At 49.7% G+C, this 21,051-nt stretch overlaps 1 protein-coding gene across 10 annotated transcripts in view; it reads right to left on the minus strand.

Moving 5' to 3' along the window:
• The window catches only part of WIZ (WIZ zinc finger), a 160,209-nt gene that overhangs the window by 10,567 nt on the left and 128,591 nt on the right, over window positions 1-21,051 (minus strand). For 9 of the 10 annotated variants that reach the window (XM_050925742.1, XM_050925737.1, XM_050925739.1 and 6 more), the window contains 2 exons: window positions 4,192-4,356; window positions 1,575-2,081 (listed from right to left, as the gene is read on the minus strand). In XM_050925742.1, the coding sequence (XP_050781699.1) occupies window positions 1,575-2,081; window positions 4,192-4,356 (672 nt within the window). Of the gene's footprint in view, window positions 1-1,574; window positions 2,082-4,191; window positions 4,357-7,297; window positions 7,430-21,051 lie in introns of those variants that run through there. The other variant, XM_050925744.1, reaches the window with a different exon arrangement.

Below are 21,051 nucleotides of genomic sequence, written 5' to 3' on the forward strand. Positions count from 1 at the left end.
GGCTGGTCTGTGAAAGTCCAGATCCAAATGGACAATAGACAAGACACATTAGCACAAGCAGGACTGATTGCCACCTTGCTGCAGAAGGTGAGGACTAGATGTGCCACAGAGGCCAAACTCCATTTAGTGCTAGAGAAGGTCGCTGCAGGTCATACCCGGGACCCTGGGGAAAGGGGAGTATGCAACAGTTTGTGCTGCTGTGGTCCACCTCCATAGAGAGAGAAGTTGAGTCTAATCCTGTCAGATCAAAACTAACGTTACTTGAAAAGTAACAGAAGTTAGCAGAGTATGGTTTGGAGCCTGAGCTTAGATATGGCAGCATTTACAGTGTGTAAAACCATGGGCTGCCCTGACGCAGGAGATCTAGCAAGGAGTGGAGTGCATGTGCTGGAGGAGAGTGGGTAATTCGTTGTGTGTATTTAGGACTATTTCCAGTTGCCAATTCCACAAGCAGTCAGCACCCGACACCTCACCTCTCGTTCAGGGTTACCAGACACTGAACTGCTACAGCCCAGTTTGGACAAGAGCTGCTGAGAAAAATCCACCTGTGCTTTCTATGCAGAACTGAAGAGTCTTCTCAGAACTCAACCACGCCGTGTTGGAACAGTTGCTGCACTGACTCAGTCTGGTTTATGGGGTGTCTCAGCTCAGATGTTGTAGAAAAGGAAAGCTAGTTGGTTGGCAAACTAGTTCAGACTAGGATTCCTCCCGACTGGCTGTTGTATCCCAGAATGCCCTTTGCTTCCCAACAGACACAGGGCACTGCAGGGAAGAGTTATACAGAGTCTAGGAACAAAGTTCGAAAGCAGCAAGTGGCATCTTACAGGAGGGTGCCTCTAGGAACTCCCCCAGGACTCCCCTCCAGGAATAAGTGGGGTCGGGTGCACAGCTGATAGACTTGCTTAGCCCCCAGAACAGGCCTGGGGAGATGGCTGCTGCACACATGGAGAGAAACAGCAAGATGGACGACCAATTTGGCTGCCCTGGTACAAATACACAGCAAAAGCAGCAGGGCCTCTGAGGAGGCAGCCTGCTCCACTTATCTGGCTGGAGAGAAATCTGGTAGGAGCTGGGGGAGCAGTGGAAAGCTGCACGTGTAGCAGGGGCACTTACTTTATCCAGATATGTTCGGGCGGGGGAGGAGAGAAGGAGCAAGGAAACCCTCACCAGCTAAATCAGAAACAGATGACAATCACCTCCCACAATGAGCTATGATTAGCACTCATCCTCCACAGACAGGAAAGGAGCTGCACGCTTGTCAGCGAGCCACACAGAATGCAGTCCAGGACGAAGCTGGGACTCACTGCCCTGTGGATGTTTGCAAGGCGTATCCAGATTAGACAGCAGCAGCCCCTATGGGACCTCGTTGGAAACCTGCGGACAGCTACAGAGTCCCACCCACGGCTGAAAGACAGGAAAGCCCCGCACCCATTCTCCCCACATGACAGCGAAGGGATGCCTTGTAGCAGGTTACCCAACAAGCCAGCAGCATCGAGTTTTGGTCAGCAAGTTCCCACACACTCAGCTCTCCTGCCACATATCTAGTGGGAAACACCAAAGGTAAAGAGACTCACTTAGATTTAAGGGCCCTTCCTCCTCAGGCTGCGGCCACTGTGCTTTTGGAGAACTCTGCAGAGGGCTCAGGGGCAACTTGGGGGTCTTGTCCTCCGGGTGTTTTGGAGGGGGAGATCCTGAGAGTGTGGGTGGCACTTTTTTGAGGAGGGGGGATCCTGGTTGCGAAAGGCTCTTTGAGGAGAAGCCTGGTGGGGACTTGATCGCTTTGTTCACAGGGGGATCTGGCAAGCGGTCGCTTGTCTTGCTGAGAGACAGCAGTGCTGGCCGTGGGGAGCTGCCTGTCCCTTCTTTGGGGGAGCTGGATTTTTTGCTGAGTGTTGGGGACATTGGGCTGCTGTCAGGTTTGCCCTTCTGCTTCATCAGTTCATAGAGCAAGTCGATGGGAGCTCCACTGCTCTCGGACTCTGCCACGCCCAGCTGCCGAAGGTGAGAGCGAGCGTGGCTGGACAAGCCTTTGCGGGTTTCAAAGCAGGCGCCACAGACCTCGCATGTTGTGAGGTTTTGAGCTGAAAAAGAAAAGCAGCTGTTAGCAAGTCACAGAGCTTCACAAGATGCAGTGCACAATCCCTGCATAGCTCATGTCGGGTGCCCTTGTCCTCAGCACCCGGAAGCAGCCCCCCCATCCCAAAGTGCAATTCTAAACTACTCTAACTCCCAAGACTACTTATGCAAATGTAGCTATCTTTCCTGTTGCCTTGTCACCTCCTATCAGAACCCTGCACTGTGAGCACTTGGGGACAGGGACTACCTTTGGTTCACTTGTCTGTAGAGTGCCTAGCACATTAAGGCCCTGACCAAGGCCTCTGGGTATCAATGCAACCACCAGCAATAAACTGGGAGAAGCTGGAGATGAGGGGGAAGCAGACAAGTCAGGCAGTGTGATACGGCAGAAAAAGGACAACAGATCTGGGCCATCCCATTACAGCTGTTAACTTTGCTGCTCACCTTGCCCTCCCGTCCCCCTTGCAGTGTGTTATTCTTTCATTGTATGGCTTCTAAGTTATACTATAAATCTCAGGCCAGGGACCATGGGTAATGTTTTCAGAAGCACCCATATTCCTTTTCAAAATGGTACCCAGGGGGACCTACAATAAGAGATATGGTGCAAACTGAGCTGGCACATTGTGTACATTTCTAGGCATCTCATTATCAGCAAACCCAGAAACTGGAAGAAACCAAGGAGAAGAAACTGGAAAGACTCAGTTATGAGGTCAGACTGAGATTGAGACTGTTTAAGTTGGCCCTAACAAGGACAGAAAAGGGACATACCTGCCTAAAGACATCTGAAAGGTGCCAACACCCAGGACAGAGAGGAATCATTTACACAGCTATTTGGGAGTGTAACTAAACCACTCTCTTCCAGTAAGGGCAGAATTCAGGACAGACACCAGGAAAAGCTTCCTTATCATGTAACCTTCTACTTATGCTGAATCATCTGCTATGGAAGGTACTGGACGAACCCACATTTGGGGTACTGAAGGTATCATGGGAACCATCTTGCGTGGCAGCAGAGTGGAGCAGATAGTCTAAGAGGCCATGCAATGCTCTGTCACAACGCGTGTTGTTTGGCAAATTGTCCATGACTGCTCTAATCACAATAAGGTGCTGTAGTCTGGGTCCTCTAGCCTCTAGAGCCACACTAGAGTACTAAGAACAGGGGTGCAGTAGTCCCCTCCAATTTATTCATATTAGAGGCAGCCCTTCAGCTCATGGCAAGTTGCCAACATGACTCCTCCACACAGCAACATGCGAGTATTGCCCTGCTCCAACAGGACCAACTTTCATTCTATCACCCCACGCACTGAATAGGCAGGCACAGAGACCTGGCCTGCCTGCCAGCTCCATTCCTTTCTCAGCGTTCCATTCCTTTCTCAGTTTTGAGTGAAGAGGGATTGCAATAGAAGAGCCCAATGGTGCTAATCCAAGAGAGATTACTTGAAAACTCCATCTGTTGCCCAAGGCAGACTAACACCACAGAATCTCTTTCTGCCAAGTTATAAGGATGGAAAAAGTTTGAACTGCAAGTACCTTCCTACATCAACGACAATTCTCCGTAATTCTGGGCAACAGGGAAACAGCCAAGAGCAAGGAGTTTTTATTTATTTTTAACATGACTTGCTGTCTATTAAATCACAAACAGGTAGAAATAAAAGCAGGCATGTGGGGTCTGGATAATCAGGAACAGAAGCCAATAAAGACCTTGTCTGGTTCTTAAACCTTGGAGCAGAGACCATCCTTCTTAAAGTTTTGGAAAGTGACTGGTGTGGATGTGATCACTAATAAATCATCATAATCGAGTTCTTCCTTTATAGATATCTTCCCATTTTGTCACACCCATTGACTTGCTATTGTACGGCCATTCTTGTGTGCTTGTTCATAACTGCAAGATGCCTTGTAAGTGATGGACTTGGGCAATAATTTGTTCATGTAGGGGGGAAAAAAAAAAAGCTTATTTTTTTCCCAGTGATAATTACACGCAACAAAGAACAACAAAACAAGGCTCCCAGGATTCCTCTGAAATAGCTGAGGAAAGTGCCACCCCATAAACAGGAGATGCCAACTGCTACAGAGCCAAATTACAGAATGAAGTTGAGCCCTAATCTGAAAAGTACTCACTTTTGGAATCCTGGGAGTCTGGCTTGTTTCCAGGAGGTTCAGGAGACAGTTTGGTCCCTATTCTGTTTGGAGTTTGATCCAATTGTCCGACCGGAGTACTCTTCTTTGGGATGGGTGGTGACCCGACTTCCATGACAACCATTTCTTCCTCCTCAGAGGCCATAACTGCCAGGGAGAGAAGGAAACATTCAGTCCGAGCTGTAAACAGTAAAGTATTAATGAAACTCACTCCAGGGGAGCAGTGAATAAAGGTTAAACCATTCCACATTTGATTAAAATGCCCTACAAGTTACTCATTAGCCTCATGTTATCAGCCAGGCACCAAGAATGGAAGTGAAAAAATATCGCAGTCAATACTATCTACTAATGGAAAAACAAGTTTTTAATAGGTAGGTTTACAGTAAACAGATGCTTTTGGACCTGGGTCATTAAGAGACTAGGGACTATAACTCACGGATGCAAATAAAGGGGGTTAAGTCATCACTGCACTGGAATATACAGAAATTCTCAGTGTAAGCTTCCCATGCTATCAGTAGTGACTCAGGGAACAAAGAGTGGTATGAAATGATGGTATTTGCCACACAGCGCAAAACACATTCCATATCTTCTTGTCTCTAGACTGATAGGACCAATGAGCCTCAGCCATGGATCAGGACACCACGAGCCTGGCATAGTACAACACAAAACAAAAAGAGGGTTCCTGACCATTTCTCTGTAGCTAGTGAGTTGTTAGTTTACACAGCATCATTGATGTCCATAGAGTTTTACAGTCAAGCCAACAGGTCCTGGCCCTGAGGATATTACAATCCTGCCAACACTTCCTACCGTGTGTAGCATTTACTATCAGGACATCAATAGGACTGTTCATAGCACAAGAACTATGCTTAGTAGTGTTTACATTACCAGGTTAGATGGCTAAAGGCACAAGAAGTGACAATAGACCAAAGGGAAGAGAAAACACAACAGGATTGGTACATTGCTTCTGGGAGAGCATTAATTACGGACAGTTGGACTGTTTATATTGTGTTTGTAATGTTTGTTTTATTTTCATTGAGAGCCAGGATAGGGGAAGCACTCAGTGGCACAACTGAGATTACTGATAGCAAGCTGAATTAAAAAAGTTTTGAAGGGGTATTTGAATGGAAGGGTGCCTGGAACCATGGGACAGAGGCACAGAGATCAGTGGAATCCCAAATTGGAGCAGACAGAAAATATTAAAGATGACATGAACAGACAGGGCAACAAGAAATCTCCAAAATAAAATGTGGGAAGTTTATAAAAATCACTTTTATTTTACCTACTTCTAGAAGTCATAAAACAAAACAAAAACTTAATGGTAGTTTAGAGAAAAACTGCACTGGAACACAAAAAGGAATTCTTAGCAATGTGTCCAGCTACAGGGGAGTAAGCCACTGCTCTTTAAAATGCCTTAAATATTAAATGTGTTGTTTGGAGTCTTGTAGCCCAGGATATCAGAGAGACATGGTGGGTGAGGTAATGTTTTTATTGGACCAATTTCTGTTGGTGAAAGAGACCAGCCTTTGAGCTTAAGAAACGCCCTGTGTGTGCTCAAAAGCTGGTCTCTTTCACCAACAAAAGTTGGTCCAATAAAAGTTATTCCCTTGTCTCTTAAATATTAAACAATAGTTAAAAAAATCAAACAGGAAGCTGTCAGTTTGGAAATGCAAGGTAGGGCTTTAGCTGCTTTATTACATAGCAGGAAAAGACTAATTGTTTCAGTTATGCTAAGGTAAACTGCTACATAAGCTTGGTTTTTATAGTTAGTTTTACAGATTGAAGTGACTCAAGCATTTTCTTTTGGTTAAATTTAACTATAGAGCTGTCTCTGTAACTCTGAAAGTTTCTGAGGGTGACACCAATTTCCCCTGTTCTGTTTCATATCGTCAAACTGGGACTAGTCACTTTCTGCAGAAATATCTCACCCTCATTCATTAGCTGGAGACACAACAGGACAAGAGTTTTAAAAAATGATTCAAAAACAGTGTCTTTTAACAGGCTCTTTTTGGTAAATATTCATGTTGCTCCCTGAGATTACTGCTTGGGCATCACAGTGATACATAATATCCAACAACATGAAAGAATCATATAATATCAGGGTTGGATAGGTCCTCAGGAGGTCATCTAGTCCAACCTCCTGCTCAAAGCAGGACTAATCACCAGACAGATTTTTGCCCCAGATCTCCAAATGGCCCCCTCAAGGATTGAATTCAGAACTCTGGATTTAGCAGGACAACACAGCCTCCTAGAAGTGAAAGAGGAGGCAGAGGTGGGGGCAATGAGCTTGGCCCATCAATGTGAAGGGGGGGCAGAACTGGGCACAGCCCTTGGGGAGTGAGCCCAGCATGTCGGGGGGAGGGGGGAAGCAGGCCAGAGCCCCCAGGATGAGGACAGGGAATGCACTGAGCCTGGTTTAATAGTGTGTGTGTGACGGGGCGGGGGTGTGCAAGCCTGGTCTATCAGTCCAGGGGGAGCAAACCCAGTCTGTCACTGTGTATGTTTGTGAACTAGGCACAGCTAGGGTGAGTGCCCCTAGTCTGTCAGTGCAGGTGGGGGGGACAAAAGCAAGCCCAGGCTGTCAGTCTGGGAGAGGGGCAACAGGCTGGGCAGAGCCCTGGGGAAAGGGGGGATAACGCAGAGCCCAGGCTGTCAGCGTAGGGGGTGAGCAGAGCCCCCCCGGATGGAGGCAGGGGAGCGTGCCGAGCCTGGGCTGTCAGTGCGGGTGGGGAGGCGGTGCGGGAGGGCGCGCTAAACCCGGGCTGTCTGTGCAGGCGGAAGCGGGGGATGCTCTACGGAGTCCCGGGGGGTGCGCTAAGCCCAGGCTGTCTGAGCAGATCCCCCCCCCCCCCCGATAGGCAGCCGGGGAACACTGAGCACGGGCTGTCGGGGGGAGGACGGGACGACGGACTACAGCGAAGCGTGTCTCCTTCCCCAGCGGGAGGGGCCGAGGAGCGAGCGCAGACACCCGGCGAGACCCAGACCCGAACCAGCCACCGCCCGGAGCGGGGGGAGTCCGGCCTGCTCCACTCCGGCTCCCCCTCCCCGCTGGGTGGGGCCGCGCCCGGGGGTGGAGTGGGGGGGTCCTCACCGGTCTCGGGCACCGCCTCCGGCTCCGGCTCCCCGTCCCGCTCCCGGGGCCGCGGCGGCGCCGCCGCTTTTGTCACTTTCAGCGGCGAAGAGGTGGAGGCCGCCATCTTGGGTCCGGCACATGCAGGGCGGCCACAAGGCGGGACAGCCGAGCGCCGAGCCAGGGGCCGCGCCAGGCCAGGCGGGGCAGCCGAGCGCCGAGCCAAGGCAGGCGGCCGCCGCCGCCGCACCAGAACCCACAAAGCCAGATAGGAACAGTCACCTGCCGAGCAATCGATACTCAGCCCTCTAGGCGGGAGCCGCAGAGACTTGCCACGCACGAAGGCAGGAGCAGAGGAGCGCCGAGCTCGCGTAGGGCCTACAGGCCCAGGCTGTGGAGGCCCCCAGGGGCTTGGCAGGAGCCTTAAAGCCATGTCTGGGTGGTGCTGCCTGGGGCAGTGCGAGGCAGGGTTGCCGCCCCCAGTGCCCCCCCGCCTTTGCTAGCAGGGCAGTACCCCAGCCTTCGGCCAACAGGCACGTTGGCCTTTCTCCTACAAGGGAGTGTCTCTGAGCCTCTGCCGCAGGTTCCTTCATCTCCACCCCCCCAGTTACTGAAATCCCAGTGCTCCCTCCTGCCCCTAGGTCCTCACACCCCCTCAGCTTTTCCCTGCCCGTGCCTGTCCCTTTCCCCTCAAGCAGGGTCTGAATGGAGGCAGACGGTCCTGCTCAGCCTGTAGCAAAGCCTGGCAGCAGGAGGTTGGTAGATGGCTAATCTATCTTCCCCTGTTTGTGCCTGCATTGTCAAGAAAGGCTCAAGGAGGGAAAGGGGGAGGACAGATCCCCTCACAGCAGCCCCAAAGGACAGGCCGTCAGAAATTATTTTAAATCCCATGCCAGTCTGCTAACGTAGCACAGCAGGGATAGCCAGCACAACCCCTACTTACTACAGCTCCCGGGAAGCACTGCAGCCTTAATTGCCCCATGACACGTCAAGAAGTGGCTCATTTTGGATATGCATAAAATACAAGGAAAATAAAGTGCCCCACCCCGCAATGCCCCCTTATTAAGAGCCATAGAATAGCCTGAACATAAGGGGTGCTTTACTGGATTCTGAACCACACGGCAGCTTAAGAGCCTTAACTCCAAATCACTCATTAACTTGTGCAATGTAAAGAGTAAATGATTTGCCTTCACCAGGAGAAGAAATACATGTGATTGTGACATAGTTCATAAAGAGGAAGTTACTCACCTTGTGCAGTAACAATGGTTCTTCAAGCTGTCTCTCCCTTTGGGTGTTCCACTGTAGCTGCGTTTGCATCCCTGTGCTGCTGCTCAGAGAACTTTGGTAGCAGTATCCCTTTGGCCCGCACCTGTGCTGTCCGCAGCTAACTAGTGCTGCGCAGGCAAACCCGCCTCAGTTTCTTCTCTACTAGAGTCCTTGACAAGAACTCCAAAGCAGAGGGGAGGAGGAGGAGGGAGGGTCATGGAGCACCCATACAGACATACATCTCGAAGAATCATCGTTACTGCACCAAATGAGTAACTTCCTCTTCTTCAAGTAGCATCCCTGTGGGTGCTCCACTGTAGTTCACTCCTGAGCAGTATCCCTAATGGGCGGCTGAGGCTTTGGAGTTGAGTCAGTTATGGATGACAATACTGCAGAACTGAAGCAGTCCTCAGTAATCGCATAGTGTTCTGTGAAGATATGTGCAGATGCCCAGGTTGCTGCTCTGCAGATTTCTGAGACAAGGACATTCTTGAGGAAGGTGACAGAGGAGGAAACTGACTTAGCGGAGTGTGAGCAGATTCTGGATGGAGGTATGGTGTTGTGACCTGATTGCTGTGTTTGATACAGTTTGAAACCCATTTGGAGAGTGTCTGGGACAATACTGCTGTGCCTTTAAGACCTGCCTTTGGACCTTTCTGCAGTGGAGAGGAAAAGTTTAGGAGATTTCCTAAAGGCCTTTGTCCTGTCCAGGTAAAAGGCCAGGGCTCTTCTAATATCTAGTGTGTGCAGAGTAATCTCTCTGTTATCACAGTGAGGCTTAGGGTAAAAGGTCTAGAAGTAAATCAGCTGGTTTATGTGAAAAGACAAGGTCACCTTGGGGATGAACTTTGGGTGTGGTTTGAGAGTAACCTTATCCCCAAGAAATAACGTATGAGGGGGATGTGCCATAAATGCTGCTATCTCCCTTATTCTCCTTGTCAAGGTGATTGCCACCAAGAATGCTGTCTTCATAGACAGGTTTTTGACCTAACAAGGGGCCATGAGTTCAAAGGATGGCTTACTCAGGCTCTTCAGTATTAAGTTTAGATTCTATGTTGGGGTGGGATGTCTGGATTGGGGAAAGGTTTACTATACCCTTGAGGAATCATTTTGTAGTTGGGTGTGAGCACTGAGTATTCCTCTATATTTGTTGATGGAAGGCTGTTATGGCCAGTACGTGAAATTTGAGTGAGCTAAGAGAAAGTCTTGATTTCTTGAGAGTCAGTATATAATCTAGGACCACTGGGAGAGTAGAAGTAGTCAGGGAAATTTGTCTTGAATTACACCAAGTCTGAAACCTGGTCCACTTTTGCAGGAAAGTATGACAGGTAGCTGATTTCCTACTGTGTAGTAACACTTCCTGTACCTCCTCAGAGCAGAATCTTTCTGTGTGCTGGAACCATGAAGGACCCAGCCTCGAGTCACAGTGTCCGTAGGTTGGGGTGGAGAGTGCGTCCCTCGTTCTGCAAGGGGAGGCATGGAGTGGGTTGAAGGGAGATAGGTGGAGACATTGCCAGTTGTGACAGCTAAGGGTACCATGTTTGTCTCAGGCAGGAGGGAGCAATCAATAAGACATTTGCTCTCTCTTTTTTTATTTTTAAACAGGTCTTTTGATAATAGAGGGAACCAGATAAAGGTGTATACAAGGTCCTTGACTCATAGAAGGAGAGCATCGCTTAAGGAATGCTGTCCAAGGCCTGTTCTGGAGCAGTAGCATGGACATTCTTGGTCAGGTAAGTGGCTAACAGGTCTATAGTTGCTTTCCATCAGTGTCAGAATATGTTGTGTAGTACAGTTGAGTTCATCTCACATTTGTGGTTGTGTGGGAACTTGTGGCTGCGACTGTCCGCTATCGTGGTCAGTACTTCTGGAAGGTATGCTGCTGCTATTGTGACACTGTGGGAAATGCACCAGTTCCATAGCTTTAGTGCTTCTATGCAATCTGACATCTCCCCGACAATTTATGTAGTACATACATGCTATATTGTCTGTCAAGACTCTTGGGTGTGTACCTCTGATAATCAGAAAGAAGTGGGTGCAGGCATTCCTGACTGCTATGAGTTCAAGGAGGTTGATGTGAAGAGAGATGTCTATGGATGACTACTTACCTTGTGTCATAAGATTGTTGAGATGTGCGCCCTACCCCATGCGGGATGCAGCGGTGGTGAGAAGTAGTGATAGAGAAGGTTGTGAGAAGGAGATCCCCATGCAGACATTTGCTGGGTCTTTCCACTAGTCCAGGAAGTGTTTAACTTTGGTGGGCAGTGACAGAGGTTTGTCTAGTCTGTCACTGTTCGTCCTGTAGACCGAGCTGAACCATGTTTGGACATGTGAAGTCTGGCATGAGATATTACAGACATGCCTGCAGCCGTATGCCTAAGGAGTTGGAGGTAGTGTCTAGCTGATATTTGAGAGCTGGTTTGTACTGTCTGGACAAGCTATGGAACTAGTGCTCTGGTAGGCGTGCCCTCGCCTGTAATGAGTCTAGATCAGCTCCTATGAACTCTAGGAGCTCTACGGGGGTGTCCAACAGAGGGATAGGAAGATGGGTTTTGGAATGGATATGTGCAACACATATTGCAACTAGGACACTCACCACATAAAAAATGGTTACTAACCTTCTGTAATCATAGTTCTTCAAGATGTGTTGCTTATGTCCATTCCAATGTAGGTGTGTGCTCATCCTAGGCACCGCCGCTGGAAAATTTCCCCCTCAGTGGTATCTGTCGGATCAGCTCTAGTGCTCCCTAGAGTCATGTTCTCATAGCACTGGTATTAAGGGCACTGCTGACCAGGGGCGGCTCCAGGCCCCAGCACGCCAAGCGCATGCTTGGGGTGGCAAGCCGTGGGGGGGCGCTCTGCCAGCGCCGTGAGGGCGGCAGGCTGGCTGCCTCCAGTGGTTTGCCTGTGGAGGGTCCGCTGTTCCCGCGGCTTCGGTGGACCTCCCGCAGGCATGCCTGTGGAGGGTCCGCTGGTCCCGCGGCTTCGGTGGACCTCCCACAGACAACCACCAGAGGCAGCCTGCGTGCTGTGCTTGGGGCGGCAAGATCCCTAGCGCCGCCCCTGCTGCTGACCCAGTACCCCCAGTTCTTTCTTGTTGGCTAACTCCAACAGAGGGATAGGAGGACGGGTTTTGGAATGGATATGAGCAACACATATTGAGGAACAGTTACGGAAGGGTTGGTAACAGTTTTTTCTTCTTTAAGTGCTTGCTCATGTCCATTCCAATATATGTGACTCCCAAGCAGGTGTAGGTGGTGGGTTTGGAGTTCACTGACAAGCAGCCTATAGCACCTCTCTGTCAAATCCAACATCATCTCTGGCCTGCTGACTGATGGCACAGTGAGATGCAAAAAGTGTGGACTGAAGACCACTTTGCTGCTCTACAGATGTCCTGGATAGGGCCTATACCATGAATGCAGCTGAAGATGCCTGTGCCCTAGTGAAATGTGCCGTCAGGGCCAGAACAAGGACCTTTGCCAGGTCATAATGTGTGAATACAAGAGGTTATCCATGGTGAAATTCTCTGGGCTGAGATTGGAGAGCCTTTCATCCTATCTGCAATCGCCACAAACAGTTGAGCAGTTTTCCGAAATGATTTAGTCCTTTCTATGGAGAAAGCCAGCGCACGTCTGACATCTAATGAGTGAAGTCTCTGCTCCTGGCTCTTGGTATGTGGTTTCAGATAGCAGACCAGAAGGAACATGTCCTGGTTATTATGGAAATGTGAAACTACCCTCGGGAGGAAGCATGGATAAGGACACAGCTGGACCTTGTCCTTGAAGAATACAGTGTATGAAGGTTCTGAGGTGAGGGCCCTAATCTCCAAGAGCCTCCTAGCTGAAGTAATGGACCCCCAGAACGTCACCTTCTAGCACAAGTAGGGAAGAGAACAAGTTGCCAAGGGCTCAAATGGAGGACCCATGAACCTTGACAACACCAGGTTAAATGGAACTGGTTATTGTACCTGGGGGTACAGTCTGTCCAGCCCCTTCAGAAAACAACTCCAAATCGAGTTTGCAAAGACAGACTGGCCATTCACTCATGGATGAAATGCTGAAATAGCAGCTAGGTGGACTCTAATTGATGACACTTATAGCCCTTGCTGCTTCAGAATGAATGCTACTGATGACCACGTGGGTAAGACACCTTTCTGTGTTGACCAGATGGAGAACCTTTTCCACTTTGCCAGATATGTAGGTCTAGTGGATGGCTTTTTGCCCCCCTAGAAGAACTTCTCAAACCAGACTGGAGCATGCTAGCTCTGAGGGGTTCAGTCATGGAGCTTCCAGGCCATGAGGTGAAGCGACTTGAGATTCGGGTGACGCAGGCAGCTGTGGTCCTGGGATATCAAATCTGGAACCTGAGGTAGCCAAATTGGCGTTTCCACTGACAGGTTCATGAGCATAGTGAACCAGTGCTGTCATGGCCAGGCTGGAGTTATTGGGATGACTTGCACTCTGTCCCATCTGATCCTTAGCAAAACCTCACGTATGAGAGGAATGGGTGGAAATGCATAGAACAGATGACCTGTCCAGGCAAGAGGAAGGCGTCTGTCAGATATCCTAGACTGTGGCCCAGGAGGGAGCAGAATTTGAGACACTTCTTGTTGTACTTGGTTGCAAATAGATTTATTTGGGGAGTTCCCCACTTCCACAAGATGACTTGTAGGACCTCTGGATGAATGGACCCATTCATAATGGTTGGAGAAGACCCTACTGAGGTGCTCTGCTAGCTCGTTCTGAGAGCCCAGCAGATAGGAGGCCTTGAGGTGAATCAAATGGGCTATGCAATTTCCCATAAACGAAGTGCCTCCTGGCACAGGTGAGAGGACTGCATTACACCCTGCCTGTTGATATGGTTCATGGCTGTTGTGTTGTCTACGAGGACTGACATGCACCTGCCTGACAGGCCAGGCGAACTGCCCTGAGCTCTCTGACATTGATGTGTAACAAGAGTTCTTCCAGAGACCAGAGGCCCTGAGTTCTGAGGGACCCCAAGTGAGCTCCCCATCCCATTGCGGATGCAACTGTGATGAGGGACACTGATGGTTTGGTCTCGAGAACGGGACTCCTGCGCAAACTGCTAGCTGGTGCAACCACTATAAGCCTTTTTAATGCTTGGAAATGTGCACTTGGGAGAGAACCCCTGGCCTGTACTGAGTCCAGAATTGCCCCCGAGGATAGAATTAATCGGACCAGGAGAAGGTGGATTTCTGTGCATTTATGAGCAGACTCAAATCCTGGAAGATTGACTGAATTACTCACATCTGCCTCTATCTGACGTCTGGACCGACCTTCTACCAGCCAGTTGTCAAGATAGACCTGGACCCTCTGCTTCTGGAGAAAGGCCGCGACTACTGCCAAGCATTTTGCGAACATGTGAGGGGCCACTGAGAGACCGAACAAGCACCATAAATTGGTAGTGCATCTGGCTGACAACAAATCTGAAAAATCTTCTGTGTTTCTGAAAGATGGCAATGTGGAAATAAGCATCATTTAAGTCGAGGGTGGCATACCAGTCCCACGGATCCAAGGAGGGAATGATGGAGGCCAAGGAGAGCATGCAGAACTTCAGCTTCTTCATGAATTTGTTGAAGTTTTGCAGATCCAGAATCGGTCTGAGACCACTGTTGGCTTTCTAGATTAGGAAATAGCGGGAATAGAACCCTCGGCCCCTTAGCTCTGGTGGAACCTCCTCCACTGCGCCTACCCTTAGGAGAGACTGCACCTCCTGGGCTAGAAACTGCTCATGAGAAAGGTCCCTGAAGAAGGATGGGGAGGGAGGAGAACAACAAAACTGAAGGGTGTATCCCAGTGCTATCGTGCATAGCACCCATTGATCTGAGGTGTTACAGACCCACACCCGATAGAAGTGGGAAAACTGGTCTACAAAAATTGGGGAACCTGGATCCAAGCACTGTCCTGGCATGTCATCTCTGAGTGTACCATCAAAATTCCTGCTTTAACCCTGCCAAGTTTCTGGGGTTGCATATGCAGATGAAGACTCTGTCGGAGGTCTCATCATGTAGCCCCTGCTCCTTCCCCTACTATAATCTTGTCAAACAGGTGGGGGAAGAAGCGAACCACCAGCTGTGGCCTATAATGCTTCCTCACTGGGGCTGGAGTGTGAAGGCCCAAGGATTTAAGTGTAGCTTGAGTCCTTCAAGCTGTGTAGTTTAGAATCTGTCTGCTCAGAAAAGAGTGATGTACCCTCAAAGGGGAGGTCCTGCAGAGTTTATTGGACCTCATGTGGCAAGCCCGAGGATTGAAGCCACGAGCTCCTGCACATAGTGACTGCTGAAGCCATAGAGCAGGCTGCTGAGTCCGACGCAAAGAGAGCTGCAAACTCTCTTCTTGCTTCCTGAGGTAGCAACTCCTTAAACTTTTTCATAGAGTTCCAGGATTTGAAATCGTATCTGCTCAGGAGTCCCTGATAGTTGGCAATCCTGAGCTGGTGACTCCCTGTTGAATAGACCTTCCTGGCCTTAGGTGTCGGTCCCTGTTGGCCCTGCCTTTCCCGCTCAGCTGACACCTCCAATGAACCCGGTGGTGTGTGTATGTACAGGAACTCAAACTCTTTTGCCAGGACAAAATATTTCCTCTCAGTCCTTTTTGCCGTTGGCTGAAGGGATGCCAGGGTCTGCCACAACACCTTGATAGGGTCCATGATGGCATCATTCAGGGCCTGCGCCACTCTCATGGGGCTCGTTGCTGCCAATATGTCCACAAGAGAGTAGGAGGATTCCCTAAATTTCCTCCACCTGGATCCCCAGGTTGAGCTACCCTCCTTAGGAGCTCTTGATGTGCCTTATAATCCCCCTGTGGGGGCACAACATCAGTTCCTATGACTGCTTCATCTGGGAAAGAGAAGGAGGATGCTTGGACTGGCACTGGGCCTTGCTCTTTGCCTTTGGCACCCACCAGGTCCCACGGTGCAGTTTCCTGATACATGACAGTGGCCTCGGTACCAAGGTCTGGATCACGTTCTGGTGGTGGAGGTGATCCGGGCTCTGAACCCACCAAATATGACCTCCTGGAATGGGACCCAGGTTGCGCTGGGAATGCCCAGGGCTTCCAGAAAGGCCATTGCATGGGGAACTGCCACTGCCCTGGTGGCCACACCGCTGGTCATACCCCTTGACTCAGGTCCATAGCTGGATCGTGTCTAGACTTGCGATGTCGGCTTCTTCATGAGACGTAAGACCCCACCTCTGAGTCCATCTCTGAGGATCCCCCTGGATACCAGTGTAGAGTGGTGCTGACCGGTGCCTCTGACTGGTGCCAAGAGGGGAAGGGGACTGGGACTGCACCATCATGGCTTGTTTTCCCTTTGAAACTATCTGTGGCCTCGAGCCTGCAGTGGTCTGTCCTTCAGTGCCTCCCTTGAAAGTTCCTATAAGGCTGGAGATGACAGTACTGGTAGCACCAGTAAGTCTCTCACTGCCATGAAGGCCTCCAGTGTCAATGGCACGTGTATGATTGTGGGGCTCTGGCGCCTCTCTCGCAGTGGTGAGTCTATCAGTGCGAGACTTAATGGCTCCCTTTCTGGGACTGGAGTCAATGCCACGGCATGGAATGCCAGTGCCACAGGGTGGCCCTAGCCAGGTTGCACTCTGGTAGTATCTCCATGTCTTGCCAATCTGTGTTGGTGATTGGCCTCTGTTTCTTCCTAGGCACCGAGGATGGTGAACCATGCCTAGTGTCTCTTGTCAGCGCATCTCTCTTCGTCCCTGGAGATGCAATCAGAGTGTCTCTCCTTGGTGCTGGAGACAGAGAATAGCACTGGGTGTCTTGAAGTAAGGCCAGGGCACTCCCTCACTGAGGTAGTCAGGCACAGGTCTGAGTGTGCTGGCTCTGATGGAGGTCAGAGCACTGCCTCCATGGAGGACAGGGCAAAGTCTAGCTTCCTAATCCTTAAATTCCTTACAAATCTTGCACCACTCTCACACGTGAGCTTCCCCCAGGCACATAAGGCAGCTGGAGTAGGGGTCACTCACAGATATAGGCTTGTGACAGGAATCACAAGGCTTAAAGCCTGGAGATTGAGGCATGTCCCAATGCCGGGGGAAAACGGGGGTTAATCCCAGTTAGCGAACCCCACTAAGTAACTAACAGCTAACAACTGAAACCCCTTCTAAACTGCAATAAACTATATAGAAACAAGAGTAGAGAGATTCCACTAGGGAATACTCGCAGAACCAAGAATGTAAAGCAGTTCCAGTAACCGTTATGAGCGGTAAGAAAGAACTGTGGTGTGTGTGTGGGGGGGGTGATGGGTTGGCAGGGACCCATATCAGCACTATGAGAGCACAACTCCAAGGGGGAACCGGGGGTGACCTGATGGATACCACTGAGTGAAAAACACTTTCCAGTGGCGGCGGTGCTTGGGGTAAGCACATCCCTATATTGGAATGGACATGAGCAAGCACAAAGAAGAGCCACAGCTGTAGAGATGAACCAAGCTGCTGTGTTGGCTGCATCAAATGCTGATTAAAGTGCTGTCTTGGCCACCAGTTGTCCTTCATTAACAATGGCACGAAACTGTTTGCAGTGTGACTCTGGGAGCTGATCAATAAATGCGTTCAGCTTGGCCTAATTGATGTAGTTGTATTTTGCTGTCAGAGCTTGATAGTTTGAAATTCTGAATTATAGTGTGGTGGATTAATAGGCCTTTCTCCCAAGTAGGCTGAGGTGCTTCAAATCCCTATCAAAGGGGGTGAAATTCACCTTGTGTTGGCAACCCCGGGAGTTTACTGCATATACAATAATTGAATTGGGGGAAAATGAGAAAAAATAAATATTTCTTATTGGCCCCTTTGCCATATCTGACTGATGCCGGGTTTGCCATACAAGCTTGGCTGGGTCCAGAAGGGTCTCGTTGACGGGGAGGGGTATTCTGCAGGAAGAGGAGGAGTGCAAAAATGTCCATGAGTTTATGATGGGTGTCTTTCACCTCAAGAGATATCTGCAATGTGTTTGCAAACTGTTTTGCTAGATCTTGAAATAGCTGGAAGTTGTCGGCTAGGGATGGCGGAGGGGGCATCACTGCCTCAGCTAGAGAGGAAAAAGATGTTAGTCTGTGGTGTGACCTCCTCCTCAAATCCAACCTCCTGTTCCTCCATGATCTCTTCTGGAGATTCAGTGGCTCTGCATACCATGGCTGAGGGAGAGCACCCCAAAGGCTCACGGTGGGCCATGCTAGATGTTTTGGAAGCATGGAGCCTGTATGCCACCCAGGGATCCCAGTAGGTCCACTGGGGTGGTGGAAGGGGTCTCAGTGGTTGAGCCCATGGTTGACCATACTATGGTGGTTGAGGAGCAGACGAAGGGTATGACTGAGGGGGCCCCCCAAGTTGATAATGAGCATTATAAGAATGTGGGAGGAATAATGGGAGACAACCTTCTCCTGTTTCTGTTTGCTATCAGATTCTCCACTGGAAAACAGAGGTGCATGACACACTACTGATGGAGATTCCCATGTCCAAAGTAAAAACTCTGTACTGGAGCCCAGTGGCAAGCAGCAAGGGAGACTCTGGTATCTCAGATATTGTGAGGTCCTTAGAATGTCTGAATTCTTGTGGTGCTGTCCGACTCGGTGCCCACAGCACTGAAGGGATTGGTGATCTGGGCTGTACAGAGCACTCAAAAGTTGGATGGCTTGCTGTTGACCATGCTGATGGTAATGCTCATACTGGCAGCATCTGCTTGGTGGTGGTGTGGTCTCTGTCCTTGCCTTTGTATGTCAGTACTGTTGCGTCAGTGCCTATGCCCATCAGGTCCTTAGGCACGTTGAGGGTACCTGCCACTTCAGACCCTCATGACCTATGAGTACCATGTTTGGACTGTGTCAGTGCCGATGGTACCAATAATACCAAATGTGCCTATGATTTTCTCTGGCTCTCTCACGTCTCACTCTGGGGACTTGCGGCTGTTTTCTTTGATCCATAGTCCTTAGATGTCGAGGGCTGTCGGGAAGCATTGCGCCATCTGGGTGACTCCTAGTGTGGGTCCTGGGATGGCTGAAGGGCTGCCTCCATGAGGAGTTTTAGTCTCAGTTCTCGGTCCTTCTGAGATCTGGACCTGAGCTGTTGGCAGAGACCATACTTTTGGGAAATATGGCTTTCTTCGAGGCAACAGATGCAATGGGAATGTTTGTCTGCTACAGGGATGTCCTCCTTGCATGAGAGGCACCTCTTAAAGCTCAGTGAACCGGATGGACCCCAAAAGGGGAAAATAAGTTTTTGTTTTAGTTTTTAAAAGAGAAAATTTAAGAAAACTCTAAAACTAAGAAAGGGATTAACTATTCAAGTTCTGAGAGAGAGAGAGAGAGAGAAAATGATCTGATGAGTGGACTGCTAATAGCTCTGTCTTTTGCTAAAGGCAGTTGAGAAGGAACTGAGGGGGGTTCGCCTGCACAGCACTGGTTAGCCTTGTGGCAGAGCGGGGGGGGAGGGGCGGGAACAGCACATGTGCAGGCTGAATAGAAACTGCTACCAAAAGTTCTCTGATCAGCAGCACAAGGACACAAGCGCACTTACAGTGGAGCACCCATAGGGATAGTACTCTAAGAAGAAGAGACTGCCGAGCATTTCATTCCAAAAGGAATACAATACACTAGTGGGTATGTGCTTTTCCCAAAGGATGCGGAAACCCAGAGAAAGCAAGAAAGCCTTTATAAAAACAGGCCTGTGTGAATGCACAGAGCACTGCAACCTTGCTGTCAGCAAAGAACAGCACAAAAGAGATTGTTGAGATTTTAAACAAGGCACTTTCACTGGTCAAGAGAGACTACACTGATAGAAATACAGGCCCACTCAGTGGCACCACCTCTCATGGATGTCCCCAGGCTGATGGTTTGTCAGCAGGTCTTCAGTGATGTAGTCCTTCGGCCAAGTCATACACACTGTCCCTCTTTTGGGTATACAGTGTCTAGTTCTTTCTCACAGCCTTGGTATGGGGCTGTAGCACCAAGGCTTCCTCCCCAGAGACACTGCCTTCTTTAACAACCCAACAAGGGCTCATCTCAGTACCCTCAACTGGTGTTCTTTCAGCAGCCTTCCCTGGGCTCAGTCCTGCCTGCAGTAGCTGTCCATGGTCCTCCCTCTTTGAGTTCCAGGCAGCAACTGCCTGCTCTGCCCCTGCTGCTTCCTTTTATATGGTCCTTCTGACCCATCATTGGTTGCTACAACAGCCCCTCTGATTGGCTGCTCCCCTGCAGCCACTCTATGCTGACTGGAGGACTTCTCTGCTCTTTTCTGGGGCGGGGTGAGGAAGGGCCACGAGGCCTTCAGCAGGAGACCTCCAGGGCTAGTCCAACCAATCATACGAATCATATGTATTTCTTGTGCAGCGGGTATATAGATACATGGAAGTAAGTGTTTTGTAGATTGAGGGCCAAAACAAATCTCATTCCTCCAGTAAAGGAATTATAATTGCTAGAGTCACCATTCTGCTTTTGAGGCTTTACAAACTTGTTCAATGGTCTTAAATCTCAGATCAGCCTCCACCCTCCATCCTTCTTTGGCCCCAGGAACTATTCTGAGTAGCACCCCTTGTCCCTGTGAAAGGAAGGGACTGGTTCTATAGCTCCTAATTACAGGAGAGTTTCTCTCACTCTTGCTTCAGTAGAAGCTTGTGAGAGGGTTCCCTAGAGAGGGACATGAAAGGTGGGGTGGAAAGGAGGGAGTGACATAAAATGAATAGTATAGGCCGTTGTTATGACCTCCAAGACCCATTGGTCTGTGGTAACCTTCTCCCAAGCCTGGGGGAAATGGACAAGGCAGCCCTCAGAAGGTGGAAAGGGGAGGTGGGCTAAAGGGCCCCACTGTAAATCCAGAGGAGTGGGAGAGTTTGAACCTTTGGCCAACCCATTAAGACTACTGTTTATTTGACACCTGGGTGGTTGTGGAGGGTGCTTGGGCAACCCTCTTCCTCTAAACTTCTCTCTCTGGGAGGGGTTCCATTGGTCTATGATATCCCGAGAATTGAGCAAGGTGTGACCTCTGGACAGTCTGCATAAAATGTTCCTCATTCATAGGTGTGTAAATGCCTAGGGAACGTAGGATAGTCCCGGAGTCCTTCAGCATGTGAAGGGAATTGTTCAAGGTCTCTGAGAAAAGCGTATGACCAAAGGGGAGGTCCTCTACTGTGTTCTGAACTTCTCTCGGAAACCCCCAAAGTTGGAACCATGGTGCCCTGTGTCTAACTACCACGGTAAAGATGGATCTGGCAGCAGGGTCCACAGCATCTAGGGACACTTGGAGAACTGTACAGGCAAATAGCTGATTTGCTGTGACTACGGAATTGAATTGCTCCCTGCAGTCACACGGCAGCTGTTCAGTACAAGTCGTGGGCTTGTTGTAATTAGTAAAATTGTATTTGGCCATGACCACCTGACAGTTTGTGATCTGGAAGTGGAGGATTGCAGATGGGTGTGATTTTTGTCCAGAGAGACCGGTCGCTTTTGGTCCTTGTCATAGGGGATAGATCTTGAAAAGTTCTGCTTAT

The sequence above is a fragment of the Gopherus flavomarginatus genome, chromosome 16, assembly GCF_025201925.1.
Source record: "Gopherus flavomarginatus isolate rGopFla2 chromosome 16, rGopFla2.mat.asm, whole genome shotgun sequence".
NCBI lineage: Eukaryota > Metazoa > Chordata > Testudines > Testudinidae > Gopherus > Gopherus flavomarginatus.